This window comes from Eleutherodactylus coqui, chromosome 10, assembly GCF_035609145.1.
Source record: "Eleutherodactylus coqui strain aEleCoq1 chromosome 10, aEleCoq1.hap1, whole genome shotgun sequence".
Classification (NCBI taxonomy): Eukaryota; Metazoa; Chordata; class Amphibia; order Anura; family Eleutherodactylidae; genus Eleutherodactylus; species Eleutherodactylus coqui.
In genome coordinates, this window is record NC_089846.1 from 26,498,202 (window position 1) to 26,514,689 (window position 16,488).

The 16,488-nt window shown below is 42.5% G+C and overlaps 1 protein-coding gene across 6 annotated transcripts in view; it reads right to left on the bottom strand.

Moving 5' to 3' along the window:
* ATP2B3 (ATPase plasma membrane Ca2+ transporting 3) overlaps positions 1-16,488 on the bottom strand; it is a 232,591-nt gene that overhangs the window by 66,101 nt on the left and 150,002 nt on the right. For 4 of the 6 annotated variants that reach the window (XM_066580669.1, XM_066580667.1, XM_066580673.1 and 1 more), the window contains 4 exons: positions 14,894-15,151; positions 14,470-14,595; positions 7,968-8,093; positions 4,407-4,448 (listed from right to left, as the gene is read on the bottom strand). In XM_066580669.1, coding sequence (XP_066436766.1) covers positions 4,407-4,448; positions 7,968-8,093; positions 14,470-14,595; positions 14,894-15,151 — 552 coding nt within the window. The remainder of the gene's footprint in view (positions 1-4,406; positions 4,449-7,967; positions 8,094-14,469; positions 14,596-14,893; positions 15,152-16,488) is intronic. The other 2 variants (XM_066580670.1, XM_066580672.1) reach the window with 1 other exon arrangement.

Below are 16,488 nucleotides of genomic sequence, written 5' to 3' on the forward strand. Positions count from 1 at the left end.
ATTCCCTTTACTGATCCACGGCACCCCGTTTAAGTGCTCCCTAGGTGTCCCCACTGCTCTCTGTAGTCTCTGGTCCCTCTATCACATGGACATGTGATCCCTGTAGCCAATCAACGGTCCTAGCGGTGACCTGCTATAGCCAGTGATTGCCTGCAATGGTCACACGTCCATGACGAGAGGGGCCAAGAAGTACAAAGACCAACCAGGCAACCCTGTGAGTGCCGTAACGTACGCTAGATCCGTAAGATCAATATTAGTCATTTTTTGTTATTTTAAGGGGGACGGACTACCCCTTTAATGGAGCTGATGAACCATTTTGATAAATGAAAAGGTTTTCTCTGAATACAAGTAAGGTGATACACGTATATAGGGATAGAGTTTGACAATCACAGATTACAATGCCCAATGTCTCCTGTGTGCCAGACCATACATTAATAAGATTATAGTAAAAAAGTTGACGTCAAAAACAGCCCCCTCCTCACTTTATGATGTATGATGTGGTGGATCACAGAGATAGCATTATATACAATATAATAAATAGTAAACTTAAACTTGTCCTGTATAGATGGAAGGTGGGTCCTCAGAATAATTTAGTATGGTAAGTCTGAAGTACTCCAACCCAAACTTCACCTAGACCCCTTTTAAAATCCTGAAATGATCAATCATCACAGCATCCTCAGGAAGAGAGATGGACTGTGTTCATATTTCCAGACCCGACATTTCAGTTCATCCCTAAGATGTTCAGTAGGTTCAGGTTGGGACTCTGTGCAGCCGCTCCAATCGTGGAACATCCATATCCTCCTCAAACCAATGTAAAACAACGTCGGATTTGTAACAAGGTGCGTTGTCTTGTTGGAAGTAGAGTGTTGTCACCTTATATTGAGTATTGAGTATTCCCAGAGTATTGTCACATTGTTAGCAGCACATTATTGTCTGGAATGTCAGGGTCACCTCCATGTTCATTGTTCTTGGCACTACAACCAACGAACTGAGGCCATGCCACGTGAAACATCCCCAGACCATAACTGAATCTAGGTTGGACTTAAATGTTGGCACAACACACTCAGGTAAAAGGCGTTCCCCGGGCTCCTCTTGCCCGAGGTACCTCCATCTGGTGTGATGATGAAGTAGCGTGATTCGCCACTCCATAGAACGTTCTTCCATTGCTCTACTGTCTAACGATGACGCTCCTTGCACCATTGTAGACGGGCCGATGCATTGTGCTTCGTGATGGATGGCTTGTGTGCAGCAGCATCACAAACCATGGCTGACCCCTCCTGCATCTTAAGTAGCGTGGTTGAGGACATGTGATATGCTAAAAAGACATGATCCATTCTACTTGTATGGGAGTCCAAGTACTTTTGGTGGGATAGTGTACTAGATGCCCCCATGCCGTGGTAACAGGCTTAGGTTTGAAAAGGTCATTATTGGCCTTTGATATAGATGTACATGGTAATTAAGTTGCTATTACAACACTCTCTTGAAAGAGAGATATCAAGTGGTTCCAGCCGGAGCACTCAAGTTCTAATCGGAGTCAGAATGGCAGGTGTACGGTGGCTCTTGCCTAATCCGACCAACAGGATCCATGTTTTGGATCTCAATCAAGAACAGGAGAGATGCTGATGTGATTAAACCCCTTAACGACCACTGATACGCCTTTTGACAGCCTGTATTGGCGGCCTACATATTAAAAAAGAGATTGCGGGGCGACCTCTCTTCATACAGCGCAGGTATCAGCTATTTATTACAGCTAACACCTGAGGGCAATAGCTGCAACCGGCCGCGCGGCCGTTCGCGGCTATTAACTCTTTAAATTCCCCCCAAATGATGTTCGGGGGTCCCATGCGTGAGATCACAGGGAGCCGTGCGGGTGTCATGGCAGACGGGGTCCTCCTGAAAGGCTCCAGAGCTGCCTTAGCAGACTGCCTATCAAGCCATTCCCGTAGGGTGGCTTGATAAACTGCCTGTCAAATCGCAGTATGACGTAATACTATAGCATTACGTCATACTGCAGGATCGATATAAGCATCGCTAGTTGTGGTCCTCCAGGGGGGCTAAAAATAAAAATAAAAAAAATAATATCAATAAAGTTTTATTAATTGTAAAAAAAAAAGGAATAAAAGTTTAAATCACCCACTTTTGCCATATCTATAATAGAAAAATCTAAATCATAAAATAAAAATACATATTTGGTATTGCTACATCCGTAAAAGTCTGATGTATCAAAATAGAACATTATTTACCCCGCACGGCGAACGTTGTCAGGAAAAAAACACCAGAATTGAACTTTGAAGAAATGCAATAAAAAGCGATCAAAAACTCATATGTATTCCTAAATAGTGCCAACGTAAACTACAGGACAGTTTGCAAAAAAGGAACTCTTGCACAACTACGTCGACGGAAAAGTTAAAAAGTTATTGCGCCCAGACGTTGGCGGCAGAAAATAATTAAAACAAATTAAATGTCTTTGACAAAAAAAATAAAAGTAGTACAGCAAAAAAACCTATACCAGTTTTGTATTGTAGTAATCGCACCGACCCATAGAATAAAGTAATCATGTCGTTTTTGTTTCAGTTTGTGCGCCGTAAAAACAAAACGCACCAAAAGATGGCAGAATGTGTTTTTTTTTTCATTTTACTTCACTTAGAATTTTTGTTAAGTTTTTCAGTACTTTATATGGTACAGCAAATAGCACTATTGAAAAATCCAACTCGTCCCGCAAAAAACAAGCCCTCCTACAGCGACGTCGATGGATAACTAAAGGTGGTACAATTTTTTAAAAGGGTGGGGGGAGGTAGGAAAAAACAGGGAAAAAAAGGGCTGCGTCATTAAGGGGTTAAAAAGAGCATCTAATACACATGTCAAACTCAAGGCCCGCTGGCCAAATCCGGCCCACCATGTGATTTTATGTGGCCCTCAACAAGGTCCAAATGCGGAAGGACCAGTTCTAAACTTTCCTCTACACCACCTACACACAGCTCTGTTCACCTACTCACAGGTGGTAGCACGGCTCTGCCAGCCCTACCGACCCTAGCCAACCTCCAAGGCAGGGAGCTCAGTGCTAAAGAGGTGGAAGGGGAGTAACCCCATCATAGTGCAGGGAGCTCCGGAGCCGTGTAAGGGCTTATTCACACGGACAAAGATAGGGCAAGACTTCTATGGGGGCCTTTGCAAATCAATGGTGATTAAGCTGTCTGTGTTACGTGTGCAAAAAAATACACGCATACAAAGAGCAAATATGCCCGTCTGAGTGAGCTCTAATTAACGGCACTGGGAAGGCAACCAGAATGCTGATGTGGCCCTCGGTAAAATAGGAGTTTGATACCCCCGTTCTATAGATTTGATTAGATTAGTAACACAGATGTGATATTCCATACGGTGCCATCTAAGTATATTGCTGAACCACAATGTTGAACACAACCTTTAGCATGTCATTGGAGACCTGCCAATGCTGGGAGGGCCACCTTGGGTTGAGTAGGACAGTAACAACCCCTTGGGTGCTTCAGAATAACTTTTAGAGCTCTTGATGGTAATACCTGTGGTGCCCGATAGTTATAGGTTGATCCAGAAATAGTCAAGGCAATACATGGTGGGTGTCACTATATCTGATAGTTAAAGGGAATTTGGCACCACCTTTATGCTGCCCTTTCGAGCCTCGTGTGGTGCAGAGTGTTAAGGCAGCAGAAATGCTGTCTTAGCTTAGGGCTCTCGCTCATGACCTGAAGGTTGCAGGTTCAATCCCTGTGTGGTTCAGGTAGACGGCTCAAGGTTGACTCAGCCTTACATCCTTCCGAGGTTGGTAAAATGAGTACCCAGCTTGCTGGGGGGTAAAAGACTGGGGAAGGCAATGGCAAACAACCCTACAAAAACAGTCTGCCTAGAAAATGTCACGATGTGACATTACCCATGGAGTCAGTCATGACTCGGTGCTTGCACCAGGGGATTATACCTTTACCTTCTTTGGGCAGCATAATGTAGAGACAGGCACCATGACATCTCTTATATGCGCCCATTTTGTAGTTTTTGAAAAATGTACACTTTATTAGCTGCAGCACTCACAGTCCTCTCAATAATATGCAGAAGCTCAGAGGTCCGAAGTATTCATGAGCTGTGGGCTAACCCACCTGCCTACTGCTGATTAACAGTTTTCTCCCTATGCATGGTGATAGGGAGAAAGCTGTCAATCAGTGTTGGGAAGGCAGCCACTAACAAAGTGTAAATTTCTCAAAAACTACAGAACAGGCACATATTGGGTCTGTCATTATTCTATGCTGCCCTCAGGAAGGGTAGCATAAAGGTGGTGACAGATTCCCTTTAACTCCCATGTTTGACAAGAATGACAAAGAGCTAATTTGTATGTTGAGGTTTTGTCGTAGTCAAGCTTGGCACGGTCGGTGGCACATTACCTTTATTTTGAATATTCTCCACTGCCCCATCCTGCTGCTTTCCTATAACAAAAGAGGGGTGACAAACGCAACACTTGAAAACAAACAAGACAGTGCACTGCAACAACACAAGACGACAAGTGCAACGTGGGTGGTGGGTTAATGCTGGGCAGCCAAAGCAATGCTCGATGTGGAACTGACAAGGACTGATGGGATGGAGACAGAACTTGGCAGCTTCTAGCTGTGCGATCAATCCTGTCAAATGAACAGGAAATCGAGTGATTTTTATTCATTACATAATAAAGTTCCTTTCAACATTAATCCTGAAATACAGTAGAATAATCCAGGAATCCAAGATATTTCGGAATCTCATAGTAGCAAAAGCAGGTATGGAGTAGATATAACCAATTAAAAAATATTTTACCCTAGACCTCCTCCCTGGAAGCCTGAAAAGTAGTCTCAAAGGAATGTGTTATTCAAACACCCAGACAGGTGGTATACTGTAACTTTAATGCAGAGGAAGAGTGAGGGAGGGGGTAAAGCAGTAATAATATCAGTGCCCTTTAGCTACAGCCAATAGTTGGAGAGCGCTAACAGATGGGTGTGGTTTTGACCACCACTACTGCCATCTATGAACTGTGCAGTAGCAGTTGTTTTTCCTGGAGGACCGAGGTGACGCATTTAATAAAGCATTTATTGTAGCCTGGATTTTCATGTTAGGAAGGGAGTGCCTAGCATATCAACTGTCACCTAGGGAAGCTCCTCAACAGTCCCTTAGCACAGATGCACTGGAATAATATCAAATCTCTGATCCAACATTTTTTAGTCTCTGGTGTTTTATTAACGCAGTATAGTTATATTAGGATTATAGGTACCGCCATGGGGTACGGCGCTGCCCCAATTGCTAATTGTGCATGGATTATGGGAAATAATTAAAGTTAAGTGACAAAGGAAACATGGCAGATCCAGGATAAAATCGGCACAGGATGTTAGAACCCTGTTATGTTGATGCCATGATATATTTTCTTGATGCTGCCTTTATTGTCCCATTATATTGTGTTGGAGAATGCAAGCCGATTTCACTTCCAGGTAGCAAAAAATCAACACTGACGGCTTCCTGTTGCTGATCCTCCAGCTCTGGGCTGAAAGTTTTGTTTTATTGTTGTGTTGCTGGGGGACAGTTGAGGAGTTTTTGTTGACCAGGAATGCTATAGACAGAAACCGGTCTTGTGGCGTAGTGTGGTTCTATGTCATGTTTTGGAAGTTACATGTGATAAGGTTAGCCCATGAATAATGCAGTAACACTGCATTCCTACATACAGGACAGACAAAGCTAAGCCCTATTTAAGTAGCATGTGCACCGATAGGGACAGAGAGTGGTGAGCACCACCTGCAACCCTCCGAAGAGGGTCAGAGATGAAGGTGACAAGCAAGGTGGGACAAGAGCTCTAGCTACCCAGAGGACCCAGACAAAATCCGGATGGTGTGTTTCTCTACCTTAGTTGCTGTCTACTACCAAAGGACATGTCCCCTCATTGTGATGACAGATTGTAGATGGCGCATGAAAGCAACTAAGTAAATAAGTTTGTGAACAGCATTTCTAGGACTCCACTCCTTACTCCCGTGTCAGACCAAATCTGGCCACAATCTTTGCAACAGAAGGATGCACATTCAGAACTTGTGGCCCTGGTTCAATAACATATGACAAAATAATATACAATACAGGGACCTACTACTAAGAGGGAGAATGATGTTATAGAGAGCTTTTTAAATACTTTGGTGCTTGACAAAAAGGTGGGCGGAGAGCAACATATGTGATAAAACCATGTTTCGAGTGTCCCTCCTGACCTAGCTTGTTCTGGCTGCTGGTTGTGAAGTTACACTCTTTTTAGTTTATTATCTTCAGATTTGTACCTTATTTTAGATTTTGTGGTTGATAGAAAGGAGACCCTTACCTGGGTAATAGAGTGGTGGATCAACTAGGACATGCCCACCTCAGAAGTGACGGCCAACATGTGAGCTGAAGAGCAAAAATATCCTTAAGATATTCTTCTGCTTGAGTACAAATTGCTTTTTATCTTAAGATGTGGAAAATCCACACATACCCAAGAAGTATCCGGCACGGTCACTTGGTGCTAAGTATCTTCTCAGTCTTGTTGGGCAGGAAATCACGCTTGACTTCAATAAATGCATCTTGCCCATAGTATTATGTTAAAAGTCTCATCATCTGAATAGCTCATCCAAGTCACACTGCCTGAATATCTTACCTTGAGCTGATGTGGCATGTTTTTTGGTGAATACATTGGGTTTTTCTCTCCTACATGTATTGCTAGGATATATGGACCTATCCCTGTGGACCATGCTCTACATCCTATTTTGCAATATCCTGTTTTGCTGCTGATGTTAAAGACACAAAGAATTATTCCATAAGCAAACTAAAAGATATTCCCAGGTGGCCCTCTTTTTTCATCCACCCCTTATGATAGGATTTTAGGTACCGCTATGGGGATCAATGCTGCCCCAAGTCAAAGTAGTTTATCAAAATAGTTCTTTTTTGCTGTTTACCTCCATCAGTACTATGAGTTTGAATTGCCATAATAGGAGAGAGGGAACATATCAGACTTTTAACTCTCTTTGAAGCCACTATAACAAATGACTACAATGCAATGTATGTCTAGTCATCAGACAATCATGGGTATCCAACACTAGTAAATTAATGGGTTACATAATTATGGAATAAAACAAAAAATAAAAATTACCAGATCACCATAAATGTTCGTAAAAATAATAATAGACATACGATTCTTGGGTATATAAGGTATAGCAAGCTATATAAAAAAAAGGAGTACACCAGCATAAAGAGTACGGGGATAGTTTCCAAATCCCTGTAAAAAGGCTGTGGAGTGAAATAATTTATGCATTCATGATGGAAATCCTGTCCTTACTCATAGAGCTCACCTGTGTTGATGCATGCTATGAGCAAGGGCATGATTTCGGTCTAAAACGCGTAAGCCACTTCATTCCACAACCTTGTTACAAGGAGTTTAAAACTACAGCGTAAACTTTATATTTTACTCTTAAGCTGGAAAACTTCCCCTTGCTATAGGCCTCAATGAATTCTAGAATACCAAACTAGACTAGATTTTATTCATATGGACACTGGTAAAGGTAGACCCCTTTAGCTACCTCCAATATGGATATGCAAAATATGCCTTTGTTATGATCCCCGACTTATTATTCTCCAGCTGCCACGAATCACAACTCCTAACACACTCGGAAGTTTCACAACAGCCGAAGAACTGTAAGTTGGAGACCACTGCTCCGGTGAATGTAACACGGTGCGAGTTCTTCTTGTGATGTTCCTCCACCTACAGTTAACGGATTGAAATGTTTTACAACAATCAGCAATACTTCTTTCATTCAATGTCCCTTAAAAGTCAGCCATGATGCCATGTAGATGCCATGTGTACATAGACTTTTTCTAGCACTAGAAGCACCAGGCTAAAGCATGGAAATGCCATTATCTTGTTTTGTACATGGATATATGATAACTGGGAAGGTAAAGCAGACTGTGCTATTTACCTTTCTTGTCTTTCTTCTCTTCCTCTTCTCCACCAGCTCCAAGCAAGGTGAAAATGATCCCAGTCTGTGAGTTTACACCAACAGCTGTCACCACCATCCTGCCAGACCCCTCCATGACATGGGTACCTGCCAACACATGACTCATAATGAGTACCTCAACTAGACAGCAGGGACAGATCTTCATCCCTTTCCTCCTTCTGCCTGGTTCAAGTGAGGTCTGGATGTTATGAATTACAGCCCAGATCTCATCATGAGCTTTGCCAAAGCGTCTGCAGTACAATTATGCTTAATATGCAAGGGCTGTTATAACGTAGGAAGGCGGAGGCACACAGGAGCCAGTTGTGGTGTTCCTGCTGTGTCCACCTACTGTCCTAGGCTTTCTGTTGCCATTGTCTATATAATTAAGCCTTGGTTCGTGTAATGCTAATAACCCATTCAAGCTCATCGAATAAAGGGAAGATAATGACCAATATCAAACATTGTCACCGTGCTCTTAGCAATTAGCGCAATTCAGCCAAAACCGTAATTACTCTGTTGACTGAGTAGTCTATCCGTGGGTCACCTGTGCAGCAGATCCACTCTGTCTTATGACAATTATACAAGTTCATGCAGAACTTGTAATTGTGTATCTGACTAAAGGCTCATTTACAAGCAAGGACAGTCTTTCAAAAAATTAAAAGATTGACAGTTCTAGCAATCGTTTTGCATAAAGTGCTAAAGGACACTAATGTCCATTAGCACTTTATCAGCTTCACTTGCATGTAATTGAGCTTCCAGGAGCTGCTTGCGGAACACAGCAGGTGGTCTGAGTTCTGCAATCAGCTCCTTTGTTCTCGCATGGGCTGTCAGCATGAATACAATGTAATCAGCTGCTCCCCTGGAGAACACAGCCTGCACTCGCTGATTTCTACTCTTTACCCGGCTGAAGATGGATTTTAAGCTCACCTTAAAATCATCGTTCAGCCGAAGAGTAAACGATGGTAGCATTTACACACAACGATTATCGCTCATATGCCATTGTTTGAACGAATTTTGAGTGATAATCGTTGCGTGTAAATTGGGCTTAAGGATGGATATATTTTTAGCAAATTCAATGTATAACACCCCCCCCCCCCCCAAGAAAAACTGTATTAACTGCCACATTGGTTATACTCCATGTGTCAGCAGGCAGGTGCGCTTTTAAAGAGGCCTTCTATTTTGCAAGAACTTTAAACCCTAAGGTTTTGTTCCGACACCCATTTTCAACTACCCTTTTAAGAAATTACGAGTTAACAGAGGGGACTTCCAAAGCCCTCATCTATTGGCCAAGGGGCATAGCATATATAATGCTAAGCAGGTAGTCATAGTGGGGACCTTTACTCTGTGGCCTCCATGTGACACCATCTCAGGAAACTGATAGTTGCCATAGCAGCCTGGAGCCTAGTAAAAAGCTCCTGAGGCTATCAAGGAATCAAGCCTACTAAGCGCAGCCTTAACAGAAGAATGCAAAAAGTACAATATAATGCAATACAGAAGTATAGCAGTGTACTGTACAAGCAAATAGATTGTAAGCTCATATTCTATATGGGGAGTACTAAAAACTGTAAAAATAAGTTTAATAACAGTTTTTAAAATCTTAAAAAAACAAAAATAGTAAAAATGTAAAAAAAAAATAAAACTTTCCCATTAAAAAAAAAAAATTGCTTCTGTAAAAGTCCAATCTATTAAAATATGCAATTATTGTATTACGGTGGACATTGTAAGAAAAGAAAAAATGACACAATGCCAGAATTGTGGAGTTTTTTTTTTTTTGCAAAAAAATTTGAATAAACAATGATCAAAAAGTTCCAGGCTCCTATAATGGTACCAAAAAAGTTATAGCTCTTGAAAAGCAGGGCCAAAAAAAACAACAAAGGAGAAAGGAAAAATACTGCAGGAGTGCAGGGGTTAATCAATGCTGTGGCCATTGCTATTGTTTTTCACCCATTAAAGGCGTTGTCCCATTTCTGACTGTTTTGCTTCAGGAGTCTTTTTTTAAGTGAAGGGTACTCAGCCTGCAGTACCAACCTAAGCCACTATGCAATATACAGAGCTGTCTGCTTCCTGGGACAGTCCCTTGAAAGTCTCCTTGTCTTTTTTATATGGTGTCACCTGGTTTTAGGGCAACCTCTATGCTGACCATCGTACACCCGTACCTGTTTTACTACAATTCCTTAGGTACACCTTCTCTAGTACAATAGAATTTAAAGTTTTAAACACTTATTATAAAGGGAACCATTGCTAGCCCAATCCATCTGAAACATTTTTAGGATTTTTGTTGCTAGGTTCTGTACGGTATTGTATTATCATTTTACTGCTTTACCACTTTTTTTTGACAATTTAAAAGGGAACCTGTCATGACCCCACAGCACCATAAACATAAGGGGTTATTCGGGAGCATAGTAATGTTCAAAAACCTCTTCCGTCTGCAGTAGTAAAATAACAGAGCTCTTACTCACCCTCCACGCTCCCTTGCCGCTACCATCTCTTCGCTCTCTTCTGAACTTCACCTCTTACTACCGCAAACTGAAGACGTTTTCGAACAGAGCTATGTCCCCAGATAACCCCTTTAACTTGACTACCTTGTACAGGACTTGCATAGGAGAGCAAGTCAGATTTTGATGCCGTGTGCCGACTTCAGATGGGGACACCATTGGGTCGCGGGAGTGGGTAAGTATAAATAAATATGTCTCCTGGCTTTCTGTCATGTCCCCTAATAGCACCATAACATAGTTTATGGTACCAGGGGAGTAACTAAAGTCTCAGGGGCTCGGGTGCAAAAGTTCAGCTGGACCCCCCACCATCCCTCCATTTGTACCCATACCCAGAGGCGTAACTTGAAGATTCAGGGCCCCAATGCATAATTTGTAATCCCAACTATAATGCTTTATTCATACTACTAGTCTCCTTATATGGAGAAGAGAGGCCTTATAGGCCCCCTAAGGGTCCCGAGCCCGGGTGCAACCATACCCTCTATAGTTACGCCCCTGTATGGTGCTATGGAGATGTGACAAGTTTGATTTGACCCTTTCCAATCCACTGTCTGACGTCTTCCTACATTCTAATTAAAGCTTGTACGGCTCCAATGTCAGAAGACATCCGACAGGGTATTCTTACTGTCTATTATCAGCCACTCCGCTGTCGGAGCCTCTCTGGCACACACACACTGGCTTTAGCCAGCAGATGGCACCGTTGTATAACAGCAAAAAGAGAAAGCCTTTTAAGAAAACCCTGAATCCAAAATTGGATTGGAAAGGGTTAATATATTATTAATTATTCTGTTGTTAAAGAAATAAATGGAAGGAGTGGTCCACTCCCGAATACTGTGTATGGATGTCATCGATGGGAGGACCTCCACTGTGCATTCCAGGCTTGGTGAAGCTACTTCAACAAAGGATATTCCTTTGAAAACCCGATTAATGTGGCAGTAAAGGCCCTCATATACATTATAGTTTAGTCATCGGAACCCACCGAAACTAGTAGAGCCAGAAGACTCTCTAATGTGTATGGGGGCAGCTCAAGTTTCCGTCAACAGATCATGTTGAAGAAAAGAAGGATCGGAGACAAGATCAAGAAGGACATTGAATTTCAACGACTTTTGTTCCCCGGAAGATCAGCCGGGACCAGAACTGTCTGGCTGCGGCTTAACTCTGTAAACATATGAACATTCCACCAAGCTGAACATTCATGTATATTAGGGAGCCGGTGGAAAGTTCTGTTGGACAAATGATAACTTGTCCAACACTTGTTGAAGGTGTATGGGCATATTCAGAGAAAAAGTAAAGTTAAGGACTTCTTGCAGCTTCCCTGCCTGATTATGAATTCCAGTCTACCCTTGACCTGCCTAACCTGAGAGGGACTGGATGCTAGAGATATGCCACCTGATAGACTCATTGAAACAACTTAGTGCATCTCCCACAACCAGACTGGTCTGCATAGAGGGCCACTAAACAAAAGAAAAAAGTGCGCCTCCCATTATGGTGTTGGGTTTTTCTACCCAGAACAGAAGGGTTTATTAATTATTTCTTTAAAGAGATATCTACATTTCTGTTATGGTCAGGACCAGATGTCTGGTACTGTTTAGTCCATAATGAGGAGCAGGATGTGTAATAGAAACGTGGCGCTCCCATTGATTTCAATGGGAGTGAAGTTGGCACTTGCACTTCCTGCCATGGCCATCGATGGTGACGTCCGGCCTGCAGCACCAACAGCATGCTGGACGATCAGTTAATGGACTGGGATTCTGACGGTGGATCTACTTTGATCAACTACTGATGAGTGATGACCTATCCAGAGGATAGGCCATCCATTTTAACCCTTTTCAATCCACTGTCTGACGTCTGAAGACATTATGATTTAAGGCTGTACAGCTTTGATGTTGGAAGACGTCCGTCAGGGTTCTCTTACTGTATATTGCCAGCTGCTCTGCTGTTGGAGCCTATACAACGTGTCACCTCATGCAGTACTGGCTTTAGCCAGCAGATAGAGCCATTGTATAATGGCAGAAAATGAGTAAGCCCCCTAGGAAAACCAGAATACAAATTGGATTGGAAAGGGTTAACAGCCAGAATAACCCGTTAATGTTCCACTCACCTTTCAATTCCCCACCCTTTGTTTACCAACAATGCATGTAGAGGGGAATCCTGCAATGATTCTTGTCAATCAGTATCAAAGGGGATGGAACTAACAAGGGCTGGGCCACCTTTCATCAATGCCCCATAGTAGCCAAATGGTCTACCTCCATGCTATGAATGCCCTTGCCTTTCCCCATCTAAGCCTGCATTATTAATCAGATTTTTCTTTTTAAAGAGGCCTCTACTAACATCACTAATTTACTAAATACTTCTATTCTTCATGAAATAACAATTCTGAAGCATCTTTTTTCAGCTCTCTGCATCGTGCCGTTCTACTGTTATTCCTACTACAATTTTATAATTAAATTAATAACTGGGTGTTGCCATTTGGGGGGGGGGGGATGTCCTTACACTCAGACACTGTCCAATCAGTGCTGCAGGTGTCAGACAATGTAGGGAGACACCCCTTTAACAAGGGAAATAGTATCACCCAGTTGTCTATTTACTTGAACAATTCCAGGAGGAATAACAGAGGAACAGCCCATTCAACAGTTTTAAGAAGGGATTCTCCAGAATTGTCATTCTATGGGGATGATGAGTATGTACTATAGCCGCTGCGTCAGGAGAGCTGGAAGAGAAAAATATGGAAGTTCCACATAGTTGTGTATAGAGTTTCCTTGCTGTAAGAAAAGCAATAAAATGTAAAAATAGTCTTGAAATAAAAAACACAATTATCATAGGTAGTATGGCTCATCGTGATGGGCGGGGTGATAAAATAGGATGATGTCATTCCGACCCAGTGGCTAGCACTATTATCTTTCAGTTCTGGGGTCCTGGGTTCAAATGCTATCAAGGACAACATTTGCATGGGCTTTGGAAAACTTCATTCAGATGTTGCCCTTGGTCAGATTTGAACCTAGAACTCCAGCAGTGCTAATAAATGTGCCACCAGACCTGTTCTTTCACATCCGGAGGAGGAGAACAAGGAGAATAAACACAAAGAGAACATAAAACCTCTATCCAGATGTTGGACAGATTTGAACTTAGCAGTGCTAACAACTCAGCCACCACGCTTGGTCTTCATTCCTCCTTCTCTGAATGAAAAGAAGAAGGAGAAACGCAAAGAGAACATACAAAGTCTATGTAGGTGTTGTCCTTGAAACCCAGTACTATAAGGCAGCAGTGCTAATGACTGAGCCTCCATGCTTGAGCTATTACTTCTTCCTTCTTCTCCCATTTCTTCTTCATCTTCCTCTAGAGACGAATGAAAGGAAGCAGGGGAGGAGGAGAAAGAGGACAAGGAAGATAAGGAAAAGGAGAATAAGATGAAGGAGAATAAAAAGAGAATATTCTCCTCCTCCTTCTTCTTATGTTCTTCTCCTCCAGAAGTGAAAGAACAAGTGTGTTGTCTCAGTTATTAGCACTGCTGCTTTGCATCGATGAAGTTCTAGGTTCAAATTTGTCCAAGGGCAACATCTGGATGGAGATTTTATGTATTCTTTGTATTTATTGTTCTTGTTCTCCTCTCCCTCTGGAGGTAAAAGAACAAGGGCCGTGGCTCAGTTGCTCTTGCTTTTGCCTTGCAGGGCTGGAGTCTAAAGTCCAAATCTGACCAAGGGCAACATCTGGATGGAGGTTTTCACATTTTATGCCCAGATGTTGCCCTTGATGGGATTTGAATGATGGACCCCAACACTACAAGGTGCTAACCTATGAGCCACGTTCTTGGAAGAGGAATCACCTCCTTCTGGAGAGCAAATTAGTGCACCCAATCTTTAGTGGAAGATGGAATCAGCTGTCCCGATTCACAATTATTATTTTTTTTTAATCGGGTTGGGTGCTTCTGACCCGAATATTCCAATACTTGCTGTATATTAGACTGTATATTAGATAAGGTCCCATGTCCTCACCAGAAAGCAGCATTGGGTCTTTCTCTACAGACTTGCGCACGTGGTCCGATTCTCCTGTCAACGAACTTTCGTCAATTTTAAGATCATTTCCCTGGATCAGAACTCCATCTGCAGGCAGCAAGTCGCCTGTAACAGCAAATAATATTCAAAAATGAGTTTGAAGTTGATCTTCTCCTGCAGTATATATGTGTGACTCATTAGTGTGGGAGAGCACAATGTACAACAGCAGAGGGCAAAATACTACCTTGGAATCATTACAATTACAAACCGGCTGGAAACGCGTTAGAACATTCTCAATTCAAGGCAACTTTTCCACTAAGCGCAACATAAGTGGAAATGGACTGCCAGGCATAAGAAAGCGAGTGTGCTGCATGGTGTAACAACATATCATCTAGAAGAAATGGTCTTTTTATGATATAATCACCATATTTGATCTGGGCGATGTCTCCCGCAATGAGCTCAGCCACAGGAATCTGAATGACTTGTCCATTTCTGATGACGGAGAATCTTTGCTCTTGTTCTATGCGACTCTGCAGTCCCCGGAACTGCTTCTCCTTACTCCAGTCATTGAAGGCTGTCACCCACACCACACATATAACAGATAACAATATGGCAGCTCCCTCTATCCACCCGGCTTCTGACTCTCCTTCATCATGGCCTCCGGGTTGCACATTTCCACAGTCTGAGAGGGACAGCAAGAAAAAATATGTATAAGCATACATATGACCGCATAGAGGCGTAACTGCTTCAATTTTGTACAGGGGGACCCAAGATTGAGTCAGACTCGCAAGGCAATCACCAAAACTATTATCTAACGGAGCCATAATAATAGAAATAAACATATAAACACTAAGATGGGATTGCCCATAGCAGTTATTGAATATTCTTGCATAACTGTCAAATTGGGAGAATACATTTTTATTAAAGGGGTGTCGAGGTGTCATTGTCATCCAGGACCCATGATGAACAGCTGTTTGCCAAACTAGTGTATTTGTGCATTGAGCTGATTTTGGCAGGAAGCAGACAGCTCTGTTCTTACTGCAGTGGCCAGGCTTGGTATTGCAGTTCAAGTTCCTATTGAAATGAAGTTTGGCCACTGCAGTAATAAAGGAGCTGTCTGCTTCCTGCCAAAACCAGCTCAGTGCACAAGCGGGCTGACCTTGGCAAACAGCTATTTGGTGGGGCTCCCGGTTGACTGACCCCCACCTATCTATTATTGATGACCTGTCCTAAGGATATGGCAAAAATAGTTTACAACCGGACAACCCCTTTAACCAGCTAGCAGCCTTACTAAAATGCCAACAACCACACATGAGGCTGATCAGGTTGGAACTTCATTGATTCCAGCAAGGATGCACCGCCTGTTATGACAAGGATGAGAACAAAATTACGGAAAATTAATTTAAAGGGGCGGAAGGGAACTTTTCTAATGGAAAACGGGTGCTCTTTGTGAGTCGTGTTATCTATTATTGCAGAGGGTGTCCCGCTCACTGGAGGCTATAACTCCAAGACTAATAGGACACATTTTAATTAAGTTTGGTTAAAACATACATTACTCAATGAGAATCAGAAACGCTATATTTTCTCCTTAGGGAGAGCACCTAGACAGTGAGTGGGGAGACTTAAAAGGCCATTTACACTCCTCTGGGTAATATGTAAATAAGGGAGATGGAAAAATACCTCTGCAGCGCCACCTATTGGAAGGCAGCAAACGCTAAAGTCAATGTTAGACTCTTTATACAAGCCTTGTAACAATTCCTGGTCATTGTTACAAGGCTTGTATAAAGAGTCTAACACTGACTTTACAGATTGCTGCCTTTCAATGAGGATCAGGAACACTTCATAAGGTGCTAGAAGTGTCCTCTGTTTGTGGTCAGGCATGACTGAACCTGACGCTCCATACTACTGAACGCTCTGGTAAGCATGTCCAGCCTCACTTCAGCAATTTCTTGCGTGATGTTCCTTTTCAGTTTTGGGATAGTTCATGGCTGATTCCAGTAAACCTCTTCCTGCAGGAGG